This window comes from Fusarium phalaenopsidis (genome assembly GCF_050370095.1).
Source record: "Fusarium phalaenopsidis strain FUZ10S chromosome Unknown contig_32304, whole genome shotgun sequence".
In the NCBI taxonomy this organism is placed as follows: domain Eukaryota; kingdom Fungi; phylum Ascomycota; class Sordariomycetes; order Hypocreales; family Nectriaceae; genus Fusarium; species Fusarium phalaenopsidis.
This window is the reverse complement of record NW_028145404.1, coordinates 1485433-1506462: the sequence shown is the minus strand read 5'-3', so window position 1 is coordinate 1506462 and position 21030 is coordinate 1485433. Positions and strand designations below refer to the sequence as shown.

Genomic DNA, 21030 nt, shown 5'->3' with positions numbered 1-21030 from the left:
GTTTCTTCTGCCAAAGGGCTCGTCTTGTTCCATCAAGCTCAGGGTACCTACACCTATGACGATCTTGCTGAGTCATCCGGCCCATCCAATTTTCCACCACCAAGGATTCTATCGCCCGCGATAAGCCTTTTACTCTGCGGCCGACAATCCGAAGCAACCCAAACCGTCAACGACTCTAGCAAAAAACCGCAGCCATGGATTCCAGCCAAGTCAAGCAGGCCGTTATGAAGCAGGTCCAGCAGGAGGCCAACCTAGTCAACGCTCGGGCCCTCATCGAGGTGCGTATACATGATCAATTGACGCCGGAACAAGGAAATACTAACCTGGCTTGCTTAGAAACTCCAGGAGAATTGCTTCGAAAAGTGCGTCCCCAAGCCCGGATCTTCCCTCTCGAGCAGCGAGACGACCTGCATGACCAGCTGCATGGAGAAGTACATGGCCGCCTGGAACATGGTCAACTCGGCCTACATCGCCCGGTTAAAGCAAGAGTCCGGCCATTAAGAGGCGCCAACGAGTAAACAAAAAATGAAAACGAGTTTTTCCGGTTACACTTTCACCAAAAAAAGACGAATTGTGACTTTGGGGGAACGCGGAATTGTACCATATTGTTACAGTATATGTCTGGGTTGAGACGGACCTGAGGCGCATATCTGGACTGGGACCCGGGAGAGAGGACCGTGTACGAGGGGGGTATCAAGCAAATATCAGGGCGGCACCAATGGAATAGACGCGCTGGAGCAATGGTGGCAAGCATAATGTATCAAGAGCCATGGATGTCATGATATACACTCTTCCTTTTACCTTGTTGGGGTATCTAATCCCTCTCCGGTGGCCTTCTTCTCCTCCTCGGCCGCCCGTTTTCGCGCGAGGTATCGCTCCTTGGCGCTCGAGATCTCGCCTTCCGTCTTGCGACTCTTGGACGCTCGCTCGACCTCTTCCCGTTGGCTGGCTTCTTCTTCCCTTGATCGCTTCATGGACTGTTCAAGCTGCTCCGCCAACATACGCGACTGTCGTTCTCGCTGGGCTTGCCTCCTCCCGATTTGCTGGCCGGTGACTACTCTTTGTGGTCGTTCAGCCTGTCGATCGGCTTCTCGTTGAGTTGATTCCTTCTTCTTTGCGCCCACGTTTAGACCGCCCCTGAGAAGCTGACGCTTGTCGACGACCTGCCCCTCCTCGTTGATGGCCACTTCGGCGCCCTTCTCATTCAGTTCCTTGGCGATTTCGGCATCCGTCTTTTCCTTTTCGGCTTGATCTTCCTTCTCTTCCTCCTCGGGTGCGCCGTTCTTGGCCTTTTCTTCAGCAGCCTTGACAGCATCCGAGTGTCTCTGCTCATCCTTATCCAGCAGCTTCCTATAAAAGGCAGACATGCCTCCTCCCTTGTTCTTCTTTGCCTCCTCCTCTTCCCTCCTCCGCTCCTCCTCCTCCAATCGTTTGTTCTCCTCCTGCTGTTTCTTGTATGCCTCGGTGACAAACTTTTCCTTACCAGCGTACTCGTCGCCTTCGGCCTCTCGTTCGCGGGCAATCTTCTTCTCCTCGGCAATGAGGGCATCGCGCTTCCGTACCTCGGCCGCCTGCATCAGGTTGCGCATGTACTTGGGCTTCCTCTCTTCGTCCTCCTTGGTTGCCTGCTTCTTGGGCTTGAGCGAGTCGTAGACGGAATCGTACTCGTAGACGCTGGCATCGACTTCGGCGGCTGCCTCGGCGTTCTTCCGTGATGTGAGGGCGCTGGAGAGGTCGCCAAACATCATGTTTGGCTGGCCCTTGGATTTGAGCTTTGGGGGTTGTGTAGGGGGTCCATTCTTGGATCTGGCCGATTTTGACTTGGTTGATTTTGATGTAGAGATGCCGCCAAAGTCATCAAACTCCCCAATCTCTTCTGTCTTGCCATCTCGGTTCGCGCCGTCGTTGTCCGAGTCGTCGTCGTCGCCAAACATGGGCCGTCGCTTTGGCGGGGCTGGTTTGGACGCCCCTGGCTTCTTGGTGAGGTTAAGCCCGAAGGCCAAGCCGGGTTTGCTCATTGTGTATCTTGGCCTGTCTCTTCGATGTGTGTGTAGTGGGTTGGTGATCGAGTGTCAAACGGATAATCGCGACGCGGCGTTGAAAGGCTAGTAGGTGGGTAGTTTTGTGTGGTGGTTGAAAGTTGAAGATTGAAGAGACAAGGTTAAGCACCGCGACGCGAGGATAGAGGTAGGTCGCCCATGGCTTTGCGCGCCTGACGTATTAGGTAGGTATGGAGATGTGAAGCAGCATTTCTGGTCATCATCAATATTTGAATTACATATTTCACTTCTTGGCCTATTTTTATGAGATATCTTGCTCGATGTAGGTACTGTACCTGTCACTTGGTCCCTTGACCCTTTGCGCATCCTGTCATGCGCCGCATCTCAGTGGCGTCTCTCTTTTCCGCTAGCATCTCGATCATGACGTGATTGGACGAGCAAATCGCAGGCAACCTACAGCACCTCACATCTTGCCGCTCTATCAACTGCACTTTTGCCTGGGAACTCCTCACTCTGGATACTCTATCAGATACCGTTAATAATATTATTAAAAATCATGGAAGCCTGCTCTACCTGCGCAACCGTCCTCGAGTCAACGCCGGCTTATACTGAGGACGAACTATCGCCCCAGGATCGTCGAGTTCAGTGTTGCTATAGGGTTATCTGTGGCAAATGCATCGTCGTCCGTCGCCCGCTTTGCATAACCCTCTCTCGCTGCTGACCCTTCCTTCAGAAGAACGAGCGCTTTGCAAACTACTGCCCTTACTGCCAAGTCTCGACTGTTCCCTCCTCTCTGCCACAGGGCCTGAGAGAGCCACCAGCTTATACCTCGTGGCCCTCGTCGAGTTCGAGAACGGCGGATATCTCGGGTGCCCCGCCACCATACACACCAGCTTCACCCCGCAAAGTCGCTATCACAGATGTCGAGAACGAGAAGGCGGCGCCGGAAGACGATGGCTCCAAGGAGACTGTTCTAGATACCCTCCATTTCCTCGATCATCGACACGATAGCGTCAACTCGTTGTCCCTTCGATACGGCGTCCCCGCCACCGTTCTGCGAAGAGTGAACAATATCACCAGTGACCACCTTCTAGTCGGCAGACGCACCATACTTATCCCTGGCGAATATTATAAGGGCGGCGTTAGTCTTTCGCCGCGACCTATCGAGGGCGAAGAGGAGGAAACGAGAAAGGGAAAGATCCGGCGCTTCATGACCTCTTGCAAGGTCTCCGACTATGATGTAGCCGTGCTGTACCTAGAACAGTCCAGCTATGACCTCGAGGCCGCTGTTACAGCCTACCTAGACGACGACAAATGGGAGAGGGACCATCCATCACAGATACCAGGAAAAGGGAAGAAGGCCGACAGATACAAGAACCGCGGCCCCTTCTGGAGAGGGCTTTGACTCAGCTTTGACTTGACTTGGATATTAGATTCATGCTTCATACCGCCTTGTGGGCTGTCAACACATATTTCTCAACTCGCTGGATACCTTCTCCCAAGCCAGGGACTCTTGACCCTGTACGATAACGCCGTCACCCGACCTCCCAAACAATCGAGGTTTTTGTACAATAGCTATCCCAAAGATACCACCTTTTCCGTCATTAAAACGCTGATCGTGTGCGGATGTCCTGAACTCGTGTTAGCAAAGCAGCAACAGATATGATTCATTAGGGAAACGTACAGAAATCTTCCTCTCAATTTCTCGGACCGAGCGATCCAGCTCGCCCGCAATCATCTGCTTCTTGTCGTTTGGAAGCAGGTTGTACCTCTCACACAAGTCGCCGTCGATAACTCCCTTCACGGGAGCGTAGTAACCACGGTACATGAGATGGTCTCGGCCTGCGAGAGGGGGATCCTCAGTCCTGAGGTGTTGCTCGAGGTTTTGGAAGAAATCAGCGTCCTCACGGCTGACAAAAGGGATGAAGACTCCGATCGTGCCCATGATTCCGCTCCACAACAGGATCTCCTGGCCACCCACCACCAGACTCGTCTTGGTAATGCTAGTGGGAACATCCTGCGTGTAAAAGTGACACATCAGACCCAGTCTGTGAGGCGTACCGTGGAGATAATCTCGAGCGTTAATGAGATGTAGGCCAGATTGCTCCTCATCAGCCTCCTCACTGGCCTTTTCGGGACAGCGCACAATGAACATGTTGCCAAACTTATCGCCACCCGCTATCGACTCGTAGTCCACCATGGTTGTACACGTGGTCCACCTTGCGACGGTGTCATCAGCGAAGGGAATGAGCTTGTTTGTAGCAGACTTGTACACAACAAGAGTGACGCCCTGCTGCACGTCGCCAACAACAATGCGGCTGCCTTGTGTGTTGAGCGAGACGATTCGCTGTGCTGACACCTCGGCCTGAGCCTTGCGAAGCATCTGCCTCATACCAAGGTCGTAAATCCGCAGTTGTGTGCCGACAGCGACGGCGACCTTACCTTGGAATGGCAAGAGAGCCAGAGGAGGCTCCTCAATCTTGGTCTTGTGAATAAATTCCAGCTCTCGGCCGTCCTCCACGAAACGATAGATATAGAGATAACCCTCAGAGTAGCTCTGAGGATTGACGATCATGTCCTTGCCCGTGCCAACAACAAGGAAACTTTCGTTGTCCTGGCTGGCAAAAGAGACAACGGTGGCACTGACAGCTGCCTCATTGTTCTCAAAGTGGACGGTTTGCAGAACCTGCCCTTCTTCGGACAAAGGATCAATCACGTTGATGCATGATGCCCACCGGCGATTAGCCTTGGGGTAGCCAAAGTCTTCAGGCGGGAGCACCTGAGAGTCACCGTTTACTACATTGGGATCGGCCAACAGCTGTGCTCGTAGCTCAGGCGGTAGTGTGTTGTTGTCGGCCTCGATCGTGTAGAACAAAGGTTGTTCGGGATGCTTGACCAACTTCTTGGGCGTATAAGTCAGGGGAATCGACTTTTGAATCAAGGTGTCACCCAGGCGGTCGATGTTGAAGATTCTGAATGCGTTAGCATTTTGCCTCACAAATTGCTGAACAATTGATGGGGAGAAAAGGTGTTGCTTCAGTAGGAACAATTGGAAAAAATGCGTAATAAGCCTCATTGCTCAAAGCATAGGATCCCGTTTTATCATCATATGCAACTGAATGGGGTATCAAAATATCAAGAAAAACGTACCGTAAGGATTGGCCCTGGATGCCAACAATGCCTTCCTCGCACTGCTCACTGCTAAAGTTCCAGCCCCATTCAAGGTCAACGTAGTTGAGCGGTGTCACCACGAAGCCCTTTGTGATGGGGTCGGGATAGCCAAGCCAGGGTCTTGAGCTCAGCCCGAGAACGCACGTCTTGCCCTGGACCGTAACTTGGAAGAGTCTCACCTCCTTCGGTCCGAGGAACTTCTGACGTGTGTCCGTCAGCTCGCCAGTGACCTCATCCAATACTGTCCGCAGATAGACACCGGAATGAAGACCAATATGGAGATAGAGAGTCGAGCCACCGGACGATGAGTCCTCCATGGCGATAATGGCCAATGATGTTGGGGCAGCTGTCAAAGCCTGCACCGACTTGTTTTCCAGAGTCGAGTCAGGGTCCAAGCTGAGAATGCGGACGGTACAGTCATCGCAACCGACAGCAAGGAACGAGCTTCTTAACCGTCCTTCGGGGACATCACCAAGGCTCAGGCAGGTGACAGTTCCGAACATCTCCTTCTTTTCGTCATACTCGGCCAGCGAGCCATCAGCATCCATCTCGAAGTAGACAATCTCTCCGGAACTAAGGGCAATGGCAACTTGATGAGCGTTGGCTGAAGCGGCGACGATAGATCGATGCTGCGGAGCTGCCCACTCATTGATGTGACCATTTCTGACATGTCGAATACCCTTTGGATGAACCTGGATAAGGCCATCCTCACCAAGAAGTTGTGCGGCCAGTGTAGGGACGCTGGTAAGGAAACCAGAGTCGCTCACTTCCTCGACCGTTTCTCCAATGCTCAACACCAGTGTGCCGTTGGTGAACGAAAGGACGATGTAAGCATCGTACTGCTCCGAACGGTTCAACTTGAGTGTCCAGACAGCAGATGGAATTCCAGGTAGTTCCGAAGCGACGATCTCGTTGACCTCCAGGCCATGCTTGAGCATCCTGAAGGTACTGCGAGCGCCGTTACCACAGATGGTGTAGATCTGAGGGGCATCCTCTCCCGTGAGGTTTGCGACCTTGCAGTCCAAAAGAGGATTCATGGCAGGAATGCTCTCGACCAAGGCCAAGTTCTCAGTCGGCCTTGGGTGGAAATAGACCGGATCATATGAAGCCCTCGGGTCCGCAGGGAAATCGTCGCTGATGAACTCGAGCTCATCATCGTCGTCTCCAAGCTTCTCAAACTGGTAGAAGGAGTAGTTGCCAAACTGACTGGCAACATAGAGAAAACCGCTCTTCAAAATGCAGAGGCTGGAAGCCACGGGAACGGTGTCGAAGTACTTAATCTTCAGCCTTTTAACCTCTCCCGTGGGATTGCCGTCTTCGTCCTCAACCATATCAATGGACAGTTTGAAGAGGTCGCCATCCTCGGTTTGTAGGAGGAAGAAGAAAGCTCCTGCACTGCCTTTCAGCTTGTGCATGATGCCCGACACGATTGTGCGCTTGCGGTTGGGATCCTCAGTCGCACCTCGTCGACGGGGAATGGCGACGCGAAATGCTTCTTGGTTCGAATGTCGGTAGGTAATATTCTCCTCACCACAGACGAGCACACCGCTAGGGCCGTCGTTACCACCAGGGACCTGGAAGAGAAGCGACGCTGTGGGATCAACTGGGTCTGACCACCTTCGAACCACGTGGTTGAGTCCCAGGTCAAGCTCGTAATACACCAGCTGGGTCTCCAAGTCCTCCATGGCTTGGCCGCTTGAATCTTGATCAACCTCAGAGTAGTCGATTTCAAGCGCGGCGAAAACGGGATTGGAGTAGCCGACATCAAGTGCAACCATGGAGATGACAAGCACACCAGGCTTGTGGGCCTCGAGAGGTGACGAGATTGTCAGCTCAGCCTGGGAGTTTCGGTTGAGAACATAGACAAGCTTGTTTTTCTCGGTAGACGCGATGAGACACGCTCTTCCCTTGGGGTCGCATGCGAGATACTCGCCTGGAATAACGCGTCGCACGCCCGACTTGCCAAAGGTTTCGAGGTGCAATCGCTGGAAACGGTTTTGGGCTGGCAGATATTCAATGATGGTAATCCGGCCAGAGTCGGTAGCAAGAATCAGGTAATCTATGCAGGTCGCGTTAGCCTTGTCCTCATCTTGATGTGACACTGTGCTCTCGATGGCGCTGCATTTGGCGCGTCTGTGGCATCGCCTTCGAATATCACTAAGTGATCTTCCAAAGAGTTTTCGGATGACTTACCCTTGTTACTGCCCGCCAGACGGAACGCGGCGAGGGAACGAATGATTCCAAAGATATCATGGGAGAGGAGGGTAATCACCTTTCCCTGAGACGGGTCAGGTCGCAGCAGCGTAAGCTGTGAGCCTGCTCCAGTAATGATGAGCTGCTCCCTGGTGCCCGCGAACTGGCCGAGCACCGCCTGAACAACGTTGGTCGGCGGCTGGACCGTCAGCGAGTATAGGAACATGTTCGACGTTGTCGCCATGTTTGCGGCTAGGCGCAGTTGAGCCTGCGCGGCTTCAAGGACTTTTGCTTGGTCGATTGAGTCGCGTCGAACGAAGCTGATGTTTAAAGCTCGAGGCTGGTGCGAGCTTTGATTCAAAAGTTTAGGACGCGTCGGAGGAACGATATTGCGGCGCAGAACGACGGTGGCCCGAGCTCCTCGAAATATCCCACTCTGCGACACCACCAGGTCTTTTGGTGAGCCCAGGACGACCAATTCAAGTCCCAGACTCGATTGCTCCGGCACAAAATGGAGCCTACCTTGCGGCGAGCGGCTTCTAGCCTTTGCGGGCGCTGCTCTGCTACTCTTCGGAGGCAATTGGCCACTGGGGGCCAGGCGAAGCCATGGATGAGAATATCAGCCCATCATATCCGAAGCGTCCATTCGACGACCAAGGACCAAAAGCGACCTTCGCCTGCCCAAAGGGACTTTTCGACTACGGCGAAGAATCAATCCGAAGCTGCAGCTGCGAGCAAAAGTCCGGAACCTCCAGTGCGCCTCAGCGAGGATAACCTGTTCCACCCGTTCTCCAAGTCCCCAGTCCCGGAGTTCCGACGTCGAGCGGCCTTCATGCGACAGCATGCCTACTGCCCACACCCCGATCACCAGCAAACCAAGGTTCCGACTATCGCCCCCCAGCACGAAGATGCCAAGCCCCAAGGCGGTACCCAGGCACCGGCTCATGTCAACTTTGACTGCCCTGACTGCGGACTTCCCGTTTACTGCTGTGAGGAACATTGGATGGACGATTACGAGAAGCATCTTGAAATTTGCGATACACTTCGACAGATCAACGAGGATGATCATGATTTGCGTTCTGGCCGAATTTTCCATGAGGCAAACCTCCCGGACCTGCAAATGGAGGACGCTGCTATCAACATGACAAACTGGGATACTTTCATGTACACCCGGGAGTTTGATGCCGTCAACTCTGATCGTTCGATGAGACAGATTACCCGTCTCTTGACATACCCCGTTACGATTGGCAGTGTTCTTCACGAGCTTAGCCCGTATAGCATGAAGAAGGGAGAACGATTGACTGCGGAGGGATTGAAGAGTTTCAGCGGTTGGTGTTTCAACTTGCCATGACCAGATATTGCATAGCTAACATATGACGATAGCCCTGCGGTACAACCTGCACCCCCCCAAGTCTGGCCGAGGTTATGGTGTCAACCAGCTCCGGCCTGAGCCCCCACCTGTGAGACTTTTCATCCTGGGAGCTCGTGCTGAGTCGTCTCTGCCGCGACCTGCTTGGGTGCAGTTGGCACACATGTTCCCCGAGGCCCGACTTCATCTCATCTTTATCGGACCAGAGAGTATGGCCAACCGTGACGACGAGTTTCCACTGCCGGAACGGACTCCATCGAACCCCTTTGGAGCGGTGGTGGAAGATCGTGTCTGGTACAAGATGAAGATTAGCACGATCGTGGATTACTACCACACCATCCACAAGACCCAGCACTTTGCGCCATACGATCCCTACTTTGATTGTTTTGTGCTCTTCCACCCCGGTCTGGGTCACCCTGCCAGCAGTCACGAGTGGGAGGAGACGCTTCCTCTGCTTCTCGAGACCAAGGTTCCTATTATCAGCACTGGATATACTCAGTTTGATATGGAACGGGATGTGGAATGGGTGAACAAGAAGTCGAAGGGAGAGTTTGATATCCTTCTTCAGCCCGGCGAGAACGTCTTCCGAAGTCTTCGATGGGATCTGAATGACATGGATCCCCAGGATATCAGCTGTGGTAACTGGGGTGTTTGGGCGTTCCGTGGCAAGAGGTATGTTGTCGATTGTCCTTGTTGATATAAACGCTAACCTTGACTGTACAGATATGAGACGACGGTTAAGAATGAGGAGTAAAATGTGAACATGACTGAGGTTGGGAGGAGTTGTACCCATATTGTACAGAATCTGTAGCATTTAGTCGTGTCTGGATAGACCAGACCGAAGGCATCCTACTTCTTACATCTTGTGAGGAAGTAGTAGAAAATAAGAACATCTCCTGAACCTAGACCACTTAGCGATTATTCATAACTGATCTGCAAGGGTTGCATTAAGTAAATCCTTCAAAATCAAGCTTGATTAATGACAACTTCCATGCCATGCCGTCGCCGTAGCTAATGCAGGTAAAGCAGGCACGACGACATGCCTCCCCCGCGCCTGCAACGCACGGTTCAGGCAGGGCAGTAGCGAGCGAGCGAGCGAGCGGGTCAACCCGTGCCGTTGGCGGGCAGGAGCTTAACACGGCGACACTACATGCGGCCAGGCTGCGACCTGTTGTTAAGTCAACCTCCAACCTCCAAACTAGAGATAATAACTTCAACCACGTCCGCCGCCCTCACTATAACCCGCCTCCGACGCCGGGCCATGATTGCGAAGCCTAGTCGATCGTCCCGGTCATGACCGCCGCTTCTCCCGTGGCCGCGGCCACTCTTCCTGTCCGCCCTCCGGCCCCACGTTCCAAGACCGTCGCCTTCGAGGCGGATGCACCGTCTTCTGCTACCTCACGCCGGCCGAACCGCTCGAACTCGTCCGATCCGCTGTCTGACCGAGCGACATCTCTTCTAATACGTCGCACGCTGTGCTCACCGCAGCTTGGAGACAAGAGCCGAGATGCGCAGGTGCCCATCGATGAGCTGCTCCCGCCTCTGACCAGTCGCAACGATGTCGATCTTCAACTATACGCATTCCTCGCCATTATTATGAGAGAGTTTGTCCAGAGCTGGTATAGCAAAATAACCTCGGATGAGAACTTTGTGTCAGAGATTTTACACATCATCGCCCACTGCTCACGGGCGTTGGAGCAACGGTTTAGGAAGGTTGATCTGGAGAGTCTTCTGCTAGACGAGATACCTGACTTGCTGGACAAGCACATCACTGGTGGGACCTCTACGCTCTAAATGACCTTGATACCGTCTAACCGCCACCAGCTTACCGTACTGCGCATAATGCTGTATCGAGGCCGCCTGTAGAGGTGGACCCTCGAGAGGCGTATCATGCTCTATGCCCTCTTCCACATCTTGCGCCCGTTCCTCGCTCAGATGACCCGGACACAGCATCAGATCAGAAGGAGAACGAGGCGCTCTACCGTCAGCTGCTCGTTCAGGGCGTGTTGGCCATCCTGTTACCAACCGAGGACCTGGAGAACCCTTGTCTCACAGCCCTCGTCGAGCAGATCTTTTCCGAGCTCATCATTGGCAATGTCATTGCCAATAAAGCCTCTCAGCCGTGGCTGTTATACGAGGGAATCTGCATCTCATCCAGGGTGATACGAGAGAAGAAGGAAAAAGGGGCGATGTCGGAGAGTTCAGCTGAATCCCCAGAGCCCCAACTCGAGGTCAAGGGCGGCCGTGCGTGGTCTGTACGGTCCATGTTCCTGGGCGTGATCCAACTGGGGATGCTGGTTGTGGGCTCGCTTCGCTTCATCACCACGGCTCTTGTCATGGCTTCATCTCTTCCCGCTAGAACCACGCCCTTGGAAGAAAAGGAAGCTGTGATGGATCACGACAAGTCGGCCGCTTCCATCTCATGCTCCAACCCGAGGTCATCCGACACAGCCAAAGCCCCCATCCTATCATGTCGAATCTGGACCTGTCTTGGGAACCTGCTCGAGTTGAGCATGCGCATGCCTTGGCTTGCCGGGTTTCTGTCGCTTCTCCAGTACGGCGCGATTAACGGACCTGGACGAATAGCTGGTCACGATGGGCCTGTTGACAGGTAAGATATGAGCATTCCCTTGGATTTCTTGATGGACTCTATTACCCCTTCATTCACCTCGCATGAGTGCCGAGTCACTGGACCTGTTGATGCTCCAGTGAGCTTGCAGAACAGGGATACTTCAACGGCTTGGTGAGGCAAATTGGGCCGCCCGGTGGTTTACGGCCCATGCCGTCCGTCTTGCTTGTTCAACGATAAAACGTTTTTGGCGCACACCCTCCTTCACAATCCACAGTCAGTCGGTCGCAAGCGCACGAAAACAGGGCAAGACGATTTCACTATCGACGTTTGGTGTCTCGAACATGGACGGGATGGGTCTTTAGGAACAGCCAATCGAAGGGCGTAGCGCCGTCTTTGGCTTCCGATTGCTTGACGAGGTGCGCCAAGCTAGGTCGCTTCGTCCAGCAGGATTACAAGATTACGCGCCCGGCCCTGACCGGGATGTCAGCTTGTTGGAGGCGACAGACCGCCCTCTGCTCAGTCGAGAGAGGCGAGCAACAAACAACACCAACAAGCTTGAATTGACTCTCGCCCCGTGCCGCGCCACCCGAGAGGCTAGCTGGGATTTCCCGAGACGATGAAAGTCGGACCTGTCTTGTCCTTTCTCGTCGAGGAGGGGGAGTGAGGGAGGATTGGCGATGCCCTGGCCTGGCCTGGCCAAAGATGATACCACCGAGTGGCACCTCTCAACCTGCCAGGAGCGGTTTGGTCTGTCAGGCCTCATCTCTGAAGGAACCATGCTGGTATCCGAGACGGTTGCACAACCGCAACCATCCTTGATGGGCCTGCCTTGCCCTGCCTTACCTTGCCTTGCCGACCTTGAGGGGCGAATCCGTCTGGTGACATTGGTTTGCACACCACCCACCAACACCCATCAGCCGCCGTGTCTCTCTGTCACGCCTCATGGACCTGCTGTGTAATATCACAGCTCCTGCATCAAACACGCCGGGCTGAACGCGTCTCTGTCTGCGCTTCCCCGCACTCGACAGGTCCCCCCTTGTCTGACCTATCCCCGGTCTCAATTTCACGCCTTGGATGCTGCCCGGCTTCCTGGATCAAGATGGCAGCACCACCCTCCATCGTTGCCGGCCGGTCCATGCATACGACGCTGAGGCCCAGCGGTCCATTGACAGCCTCGTGTTACTCACGCTCGCATCGAAACATGTGCCCCTTGCTGCAGAGGGACAAAGCCGTTCCGCTTGTTTGACAAGGACCCCCCCCCACGCTGCGCTGCGCTGCGATGCGCTGCACTACGTTACGCTGCGCGACTTTGACTTGAGATGCGAGCTAACCCCTTCTCTTCCGTAGGCTACTCTCTCATCACATTCATTCTCTCTTCTCTCCTTCTCATCTCCCCCCTCTCCTGCGCACCCTCCGAGGCGTCCTCTTCCCCAACAACGCCCCCGGCACGACGAGCTTGTTCCCACCCTCCTCCGATGCCGAGCTGCAGGCCTTGCGTCGCAGAGCCGCTAACGCCCTTTGGGGGCTGCTGCCGAAGGGGGTGGGAAGCCTCTACTTTGGCGGTCGCTTATGGCGGCGCGGGGCGTCCACCGGTGAGGGGGATTCCTCATCGGACGAGGAGGATCTTTTGGTAGACGAGATGGAGCGGCTCCTCCTGGTGCTGGACGATGAGTACTGCAACAAGCACCTCATGTACAGCATTCTCGAGTTGGTGCTCGTGAGGCTGATGCCGGAGCTCAGCGAAAAGGGGGTGACGGATCTGTGGGAGGAGAGGCTCGGAGTAGATGTGTAGAGTGCGATGATGATGATACCCTATTTTGTCAGTAGATAATGAATGGCCATTTCGATCGAGTTTCACGATGAATAGCAAAGATGGACGAGGTCAAGTTGTTCAAGAACAAGGGCATTTCCAAATGCACAATCGCCGCTCATTCCCTTCCCTCCCTATCCTCAACTATTCGAAAGGAATGTCCATAACTGAGCATCCCAAAACAAGGGGCAAGCGACCCTCCACCCAACTAAAGTCTCCCAACACATTGATTTCCACCGCCTCTCATCATCGAGCACGTATATTCCCATGAATCCCAATGTCACCTTCTTTTCCTGAGCCTCCCCTCCCATTTTGTTCCCCCCCTTTCCATGATGACCGAAGCATCTGTCAAAAAATAGAGACGCTTCACCCAGACCAGAAAAAACAGACCAAATTTCCATCCCACACTCCCCCGTTACCCCTTTCCCTTGAATGCCGATGCCTCGCAGCAAGTACCCTCTCGTCTTTGTGTGTGTGAGCAAAACGCATGCGATGTGAGTAGTAACCCAAGGAATGTTTGCCATAGACAGAAAAAACATGATTATGCCCTCCGCAGCGATGCCTTGTGATGTACGATGGAAAAGGAAAAAGAAAACAGAAACTATACTAGAAACGTAGAGGTATAAGAATAAATAATAAAACAAGACAAGAGAGAAAAGGGGGGAACCAAAATTCAAGAGACAAAAATGAAGCATCGTTGAGCTCATGTACTGCTCATCGTACAACCCCTCTCTTTATTGTTCCCTTCTTCCTCCTCTCTGTTCTCATAAAACCATGCTTCTACCACCCTTCACGAGCGAGTAGAAGCAGGTTCTGAAAAAGGGTCGTGTGGACGATTTGTTGTATGTAAAATTGTGTTCGGGTTCGCGTGAGCGGGAGAAATAAGTCTTGGGGGGTTGTGGTATCGAGTAATAAAAGAGTTGATTTGGTATATTTTTTAATATTTTTTTCCGGTCCATGTTGTTCTCTCTTTCGGTGGATTGATTAGTCGTCGTGGTATCTCGAGTAAAGTCGAATCGTGTGAGTGTATCTATATAATATATACAACTCTAGATATTCGTCGTTGACCGGTTAATGGGCATCGAAGGTCGAGGAGGGATCGTCGAGAGTAGAAGCGACTGACTATATGGCAAATCAAAACATGTAGTCAACAAACAGATCTAGCCTCAAGCGTCCATGACGCGAGGCGCGAATGCCAGGAGGGCGCCCCTTTTTTCTTCTCCGCGTGAGCAGATATGGCCCATCCCTCCCATTTTGGTCTTTAAACCAAGGCACTCTCTCTTCTGCGACGGGCTCTTGCAGCACAAGAGCAACCCTGTGCAGCGAGTGGTCCCTGCTGTGAAAGAAACAAGAAAACGCCCAGCGTCAGTCAACAAGAAAACACGTAAGCGCATAGTCTTCCCCCCCTTGATCAGATCTTCACGTCGTCTCCATCTTGGCCGATATAAGAGCGGGCGCCTCGACGTCGCCCTCGGGAATGCGAGACAGACCCCCTATTGAGGGCCGGCCACCTTGATGCTGGTGGATCTTGAGCTTCTTGGTCAGCTGCACGATGGTTATGTAGTCGTTCGAGTCAAAGTTGCCAGCCGTCTGGATGTAGGTCAGCAACGTCTGGGCGGCACGACGGGCATCCTCCTGTGAAGGTGAGACGGGGGAAGAGTCGACAGGGGTCGGGCAGGTGGTGGTGGAGCGTGTGATGCTCGAGTTGCTGCTGCTGCGGCGCAGCGTCGGAGGGGGCGAGTTGACGCTCGTGTCGATGCTGAAAGGTGCTCCGTGGAGTTCGTGCTGAGGCGACTCGAGAGCCGAAGATGGTGCCGTAGACGATGAGATATGTCGAGGCGTCATTGGCTCGGTCGACCCTGATACCTGGTTCACGTAGTCGATGTTGAGTGATGGGAACGTGTTGCTCCTCTTCTCTCGAGACTGAAAATCGGCGCCTCGCAGTTGATCCATGGGGAAGCCTCCAACGTTGGGGTCAGGCGAGAACGTAAAAGTGCCTGTTGGGCTCATTGTGCCTGAGAACGAAGATGCCGGATTATCTCTCAGATCGCTGGACAGGGATGTGGTCGACTGAGACTCGGGGTGCTTGTATGTAAAGTCAAAGTCGATACCGTCGATAGGGCCATCCTCATCGCTCCGGCTCCCAGATAGGGGCGAGATATTTCCCGTAGGCGAGGTCGGAGATAGAATGTCCTGGCCGCTGTTGTTCTTGGTGACCAACGTTGATAGTCGAGCACTGTCGGGGATATTGGCTTCTGAGGCCCTCCGTGTCAACTTGGCTCCTCCAATGCCGTGCTTTTGCTTGAACTTTTGTAGCCAGCTACTCGTCAGGCCGTTGAGGACGTTCTCCTGGTTTCCGCTCGCGTGGGCAAACAGCCTGGCCTGTTCCATGATCTCCTCGTCGCTGACCTTGAATCCTCGCTGCTGTTGTCTCCTGACGTAGTTGCTGAGCGTGCGGTCAAAGTCGGGGTGCTTGCCCTTTCCGCGCTTGACGGCTGGGTTTTCTGGCTCCTGATCCCGCTTGAGATATTGATCCTTGTGCCTCAGAACCTTGGAAACCGTGCTGTGATGAATGTGTCAGACCTTGTTCTCTTGTTGCTCCTCCATGGACAGGAAGGATAGCTAGCCATCTGCTCAAAGCTCCGTCTCTCCAGGGCCTGCCTACCTTCTCTCGACACCAAACCGGGCTCCAATGTCGGCCTGTCGAGTGCCTGGGTTGTCCTCGTGAAACTGGCACATTGCCCTCTTCTGCTCGGTAGTGAGCGTCTTCCTGGACTTTTCATGCTGCGTCGGTAACCTGGGAGGGTCCACAGGCGGTGCACTCGTGGCGGGTGTTATTGATAGGGGCGGTGCTGAGTAGCTCCCTGAGGGAGTCGGGTTCGTCAGTTGGCTCGGCCATGTCGTGTTGAGCATTGGAAGCTGGTGATGGGCCATCGGGGGCGGGGGCGGTGCTGGTTGGATCATCTGGTGAGGCTGCGGCGGCGGCGGGGGCATCCTATTTAACGGTTCTGAAGGCATGCCGTGACTGACAAAGGCTCCAAAGGATGGGTACTCGGTCAATGGACTGGCGCTGTATGGGCTCTGGCTATAGGGGCTCATGCTGGTCCAGGTATCGCTGCTGTAGCCATTGCTGTTGGAGCTACCATTGCTCTGGGCCATGATGGTGTCGTGGCCCATTGTCGACGTCCCATTGACGTTGTTCATGTTGTAAATGTAATGTTATATCTGTCTTGTCTTCCAGCTAACACTGGGGTCAATAAGAAGTAATGTTTCGCGGTAGCTTAGCCCCCAACAGAGCCAGCAGCAGCAGAGAGTTCCTGTCCACAGGAACAATCAATTGATTGGGGGGGCGAGACCTGCGCCGGTTGGTGGTGTATAGAGTTGGAAGAATAATCAGGCTCCCTCGAGATGCTGACCACCAGATAAAGCTGGGGAAGGACGAGGGAACAGAGACTTGGTGGGATGGGCCCTCACGTTTGATACGAGTTGTCGATGAGGAGATGCATCGTCTTGCCCAGATTGGTCCCTGAAAGTGCAGAAAAGGAAGGGGACCGATCCACGTTTGCTGTCGATCAACCCAACCAAGTTCCAACCAGGGGGTCGGATAGAACGGTGGTGTTGGGGGCGAGAACAGCTACTCTTTGAGGCAGCAGCAGCTCTGGCGCATGCACTCAGACGCAGCCTCCTCTCCCAAAGACGGGGCCGTGGAGCTCTCTCGTCTGTTCAGGGCTGAGGGCTGCAGAACAAGCAAAGACCTGTTCTCTCACCTGTCAACTCTTCCTGGCCAAGTTCAAGACTTGGGACTCCTTCTGATGGAGGGAGGGGGGGAAAGAGCCTTCTCTCACTCTTCCCGTCTGCTGTCCCACGCGGATGCTCCCCTCAGAAAGTGAGACAATGGCCGGGAAGTTTCTTCTAGTTTGCTTTTTTTCTTGCTTCCTTTCTCTCTTTCCCCTTCTGTTGCACCTCGTGGAGATTGCGGAGACTTTGACCAAAAGGTAAACGCGGCAGGGCGAGAGACAAGACAAGTCAAGACAAGACAGGAACGGAACGGAGGTCGGTTGGTAACAGTGTGGAGGTCGTTTCTGGTGCAGTGCAGTTCGGTTGTGGTGGTGGTGCGGGCGGACGGGGAACAAGAGACAGCCACACAGACAAAACAGGGCGGCAGATGGACGGGACGGAGAAAAAAGGACCAGCTGCGTAGCTAGATCCGGACGACAGAGTTTCGATGGCGGGTGCCGCAGACTGAGGCGGACGTTCCAGCACGAGGCCAGACCGTTGAGTATAATCGTTGTCTTGTACTGTCGTAGACGCGAGACGAGGCGATGTGGTGGTGAGTGAGACCCTTAGCCCTTTCACTGTGCTACATATGTAAAGACGAAGCCCCAGAAAGGTCGACGACCTGGTCCATCTACATATGTATGTATATGGGATGGGATGCAGAACGCACGAGGAATACCGGTCCAGGATGTGGGGGGGGGGCTCTTGCAAGGGGGGGAGGGGTGTGCCAGAGATTAGAGGGGAGTGTGTGTGGACTGAGAGAGAGGTGAATCTCTCTAGAGGTCGACTTAGTGTGAGTGTGAGCGAGTAGCAGTGGTGGTGGTGGTGATGGTGACGGGATAGGATAGCATGGCATGGGGGATACAGAGATATGAGAATGACGGGGAAACCTGGTTCGCATGGGGTATGACAAGCAAGACAACCGATGGCGATGCCTCCAGGGCAAGACCAAGACTTCACCTCCTCCCTCTCACACGCACACGCGCCTATGTACAGACACAGCACAGACAGGCACGACGCACGCACACACACTAACAAGCGCGGCAGATGAGGACGACCGGCCGACCGACGACAACAACCAAGAGGAATAGACCGGGCATGGCATGGGCATCATGATGGCTCGGGGGTGGACCGGTGAGCCAGGGTCCAACGCTTGCTTTCCCTCCCTCTCCTTCTCGTCTGTCATCCCTCCACCCCGGCAAGGCAAGGTCGCCGCTCGCGGGAAAAGCAACTCACAATCGTCAGCCGTTGGGAGACGGCGTGCGTGGGTAGACCCCCCTGGTCAGCGCCAATCTGATAGGTGAGGTGAGAGACAGACAGGCACCTCTCAAGGACAAGAGACACAAGCTTTTGATCAAGAGAGAGAGAGAAAGTCGAAAAAGAAAGCAATGACCAAAGGAAGCAAGCCAGTGTCAGGGCAAGACTCTTCACTCTCCCTCTCTCTCCCTTGCATATCCCAGGAACCTTCTCCCGTCCTCTTCCTCTTCTCTGGTGTCTCACCCGTTCCGGACGAACCACCGTCGACTCTTCATTTCCTCATTCCCCTCTTGGACGAACCGGCCCTGCTTCTCTTCGAGAAAGGGTTAGTTGGATACATAGGCCCATGATTACAGACCTGGGCCCATCAAGATGAGGTCAGAAGAAGGACGGGGCGTGCCGAGTCGAGTATGGTACCCGCTTGCCCTCTCGCTTTTTTTTTTTTTTTTTTTTTTCTTCCACAAGCCGCGAGCACGAGCACGAGGCATGAGGCATGAGGCATGAGGCATTTCGACCAGGGCCTTACAACTCTGTTCCTCTTCTCTGGTCTGGTTGGTGCCTCGCAGTGCTTCAATGCCGACATGACATCGTTCCCCCACGAGAAGGGACCACTCTGCTCCAAAGCAGCAGGGTGTGTAATACTTCGGAGCAGGTGTGGGTGCTTCTGCGAGCGAGAAAGAGATGCGTCTCAGTGTGTCTCAACCGCCCGTTGAGAAGAGAGAGAGAGTCTGAGAGGGGGAAGGGGCCCCATGCTGGCTCAAGAGCAGGACCGACGCGCGCGGGCTAAAAAGATAGTCGCCTAACAAGGCCACCAGCTCGCTACTCTCATAGGGCATCTCTCACTGCCCTCAGAGTGCGGCGCCGGCGCCAAGAGCCATGCCCATTCGACAGTCCAAGATGGCCTGGGCTCGACTGGGTTTAAACTGGAGAGGCTATGGTAGGAGGGGGCCATAGAACCAGGCCCTTTCTTCCGAGAGGGAGTCCACCATGAGTGGACCAGGTCACCTGCTAAGCCAGATCCTCCCCAGATACGAAATCCATCCCGCCCTGGCGTGAGAGAGTCAGACTGAGCCTGAGCATATGAGCCCGCGATATCGACATGCTGCTTCTGGTATAACGCCCCTCCCTCCCTCCAGACCAGGCCGCGACCATGCCATGCCATCAGACGGACGGAAAAGCACCGACCGCTCGCTCGCTCGCTCGCTTCCCCCCTACCTCTCACCCCCAGCAAAGATCGACTGACGGGCCACGGATGAGATACATTCAGCAGCGACGACGACGGCGGGAGGTCCGGCTTGCTCATGGCATGGACAAGGGTCTCGGGCAGCCCTGGTCCCTGACCGACCAGAAGCAGACTCCAGGATGATAATCATAACCCAGGCCAGCCGCGAGCAACAAAACCCGAAAGGTGTTGAAAAGGGTAAGGCGGCCAATGTCACTATTTAGCTTCTTAGCCCCAGGCACAAGAGCCGTTCCCTTCAGCTCTGCTTCAGCCTTCAGCCTCGGACGGGCCAGCTCGTGGCCTCGTTCGCCGGCTGGCTGGCCGGCCCCCCCTTCCTTCACCTCACCGTCCGTGGTCCATTGCTTGCTTCCATTTACTCCCCGAACGCCGGACTCTGTCATCACGGTGCCCTTGAAGACCGATGCCCGCCCGGATGGCGAGATCCGGCTCTCGCGCCTTGTCTCATCGGATGGGGTCAGGCCTGGGGCGGAGATGATGGGTGAAGGGAAGAGGGGAGGGGGGGCAGACGAGAGCCACTCATCAGCGAGGCTCTGGCGGTTTGATTCGCTCAGCCTTGTCCTTCGTGCGCCATGTCCTGGCCCATCTCTTCTCCCTTCCTTCTCGCGTCTTTCCTCGCCTCGCCTTTGCCTCGTGGTTCCAGGGTGGTCGAGCCATGCTCGGGCCTCACCACCACCCACCCCCGTCTTCCAGGCCAGGCCAGGCTTGACGAGGCACGTTTTTTTCTCACACTCTCATGCGTGCGCGCGCTGACCATACCCCGATGCTATGCTCGATAATCCCGGGACACTACGCTGCTGTTGGTCTTGTACCGTTCTTCCTGGTCCGTCCCCTGGCCAAGCCCGTTCAGCGGCATGGCTTAGCTTACTGGCCAAAGTCTAGCGGCGCGGGCAAACATCGTAGGCCGTGGAGATGTGCCGCCCCAGGATACCTCGATAGGTAGTAGCTACATACCAGGACGGGCGGGAGCGAGTCGTAGCCATGTTACTCTGTAACGGACTGGGCGCACGTGTGGCCGTGGTCCACTCGACAGCCCTCTTTTTTTGAGTTGTTGGTCTGTGTTGTGAATCAGCTCGTGGGTTAGCATTAGTCTGAGCGAAGATGTGAGTGTTTCGTCCATCTTGATCGATCTGCAGTGTTCAGCAGATAGTCCGTCCGCGATGGGCTCTTCCCCCTTCCTTCCTTTTGGTCTCGGCGTCGTCGTCGTGCTATAGGCGAACAAGCAGCCAGCCGGCGTCTCTCGCAGACACACCTTTTGAGTCGAGGAAGCAAGCAAGCAAGCAACATGATGACATGGTGCTCGGGATTCCGCAACTGGAATGACGGTGGGTCATGGCCTGGTCTCCTCCATCTTATCCTATCCTATCCCATGCCATGCCCTGTAGAACTTGGTGTATGGATTACGGAGCAGGTACTGTGCAAGCAAGCATGGTAGGTACTGACTGTACTGTACTGTACTGTCCGTCTGATGTATGGATGGATACCTCTCCTACACCTGGTGCCTCGAGTCGAGACGAGAACCGAGACGGAGATCTACCGCTACTCTGCAACTGCAGCAGCAGGTTGGTAGCAATCAAGAACCAGAACCGGGGGGCTTGACATGGACAGAGGCAGACTAGTGGGACGGGCCTTTCTGGAGCC

General features: G+C 54.5%; 7 protein-coding genes across 7 annotated transcripts; 4 read left to right on the top strand and 3 right to left on the bottom strand.

Moving 5' to 3' along the window:
• Positions 1 to 194: 194 nt before the first annotated feature.
• On the top strand, positions 195 to 501 carry LRP88_09766 (protein translocase subunit TIM13; the record flags this gene model as incomplete). The annotated part of the gene is made up of 2 exons (XM_083246244.1): positions 195 to 278; positions 337 to 501. The coding sequence occupies 2 exons, from the start codon at positions 195 to 197 to the stop codon at positions 499 to 501; spliced, it is 249 nt and encodes an 82-aa protein (XP_083097357.1).
• A 296-nt stretch (positions 502 to 797) lies between these two features.
• LRP88_09765 (coiled-coil domain-containing protein 55-domain containing protein) lies at positions 798 to 2018 on the bottom strand (the record flags this gene model as incomplete). The annotated part of the gene is made up of 1 exon (XM_083246243.1): positions 798 to 2018. One exon carries the CDS (start codon positions 2016 to 2018, stop codon positions 798 to 800), a length of 1221 nt encoding a protein of 406 aa, XP_083097356.1.
• A 538-nt stretch (positions 2019 to 2556) lies between these two features.
• Positions 2557 to 3405, top strand: LRP88_09764 (uncharacterized protein; the record flags this gene model as incomplete). The annotated part of the gene is made up of 2 exons (XM_083246242.1): positions 2557 to 2682; positions 2734 to 3405. 2 exons carry the CDS (start codon positions 2557 to 2559, stop codon positions 3403 to 3405), a joined length of 798 nt encoding a protein of 265 aa, XP_083097355.1.
• A 199-nt stretch (positions 3406 to 3604) lies between these two features.
• Positions 3605 to 7608, bottom strand: LRP88_09763 (CPSF A subunit region-domain-containing protein; the record flags this gene model as incomplete). Its single annotated transcript, XM_083246241.1, has 4 exons — positions 3605 to 3631; positions 3685 to 4972; positions 5151 to 7230; positions 7365 to 7608. 4 exons carry the CDS (start codon positions 7606 to 7608, stop codon positions 3605 to 3607), a joined length of 3639 nt encoding a protein of 1212 aa, XP_083097354.1.
• Positions 7609 to 7875: 267 nt separating this feature from the next.
• LRP88_09762 (zinc-finger of mitochondrial splicing suppressor 51-domain-containing protein) lies at positions 7876 to 10030 on the top strand (the record flags this gene model as incomplete). Its single annotated transcript, XM_083246240.1, has 3 exons — positions 7876 to 8692; positions 8748 to 9412; positions 10007 to 10030. 3 exons carry the CDS (start codon positions 7876 to 7878, stop codon positions 10028 to 10030), a joined length of 1506 nt encoding a protein of 501 aa, XP_083097353.1.
• A 176-nt stretch (positions 10031 to 10206) lies between these two features.
• LRP88_09761 (PXA domain-containing protein) lies at positions 10207 to 11348 on the top strand (the record flags this gene model as incomplete). The annotated part of the gene is made up of 2 exons (XM_083246239.1): positions 10207 to 10507; positions 10558 to 11348. 2 exons carry the CDS (start codon positions 10207 to 10209, stop codon positions 11346 to 11348), a joined length of 1092 nt encoding a protein of 363 aa, XP_083097352.1.
• A 3186-nt stretch (positions 11349 to 14534) lies between these two features.
• On the bottom strand, positions 14535 to 16319 carry LRP88_09760 (uncharacterized protein; the record flags this gene model as incomplete). Its single annotated transcript, XM_083246238.1, has 2 exons — positions 14535 to 15678; positions 15781 to 16319. The coding sequence occupies 2 exons, from the start codon at positions 16317 to 16319 to the stop codon at positions 14535 to 14537; spliced, it is 1683 nt and encodes a 560-aa protein (XP_083097351.1).
• Between the last annotated feature and the right edge of the window lie 4711 nt (positions 16320 to 21030).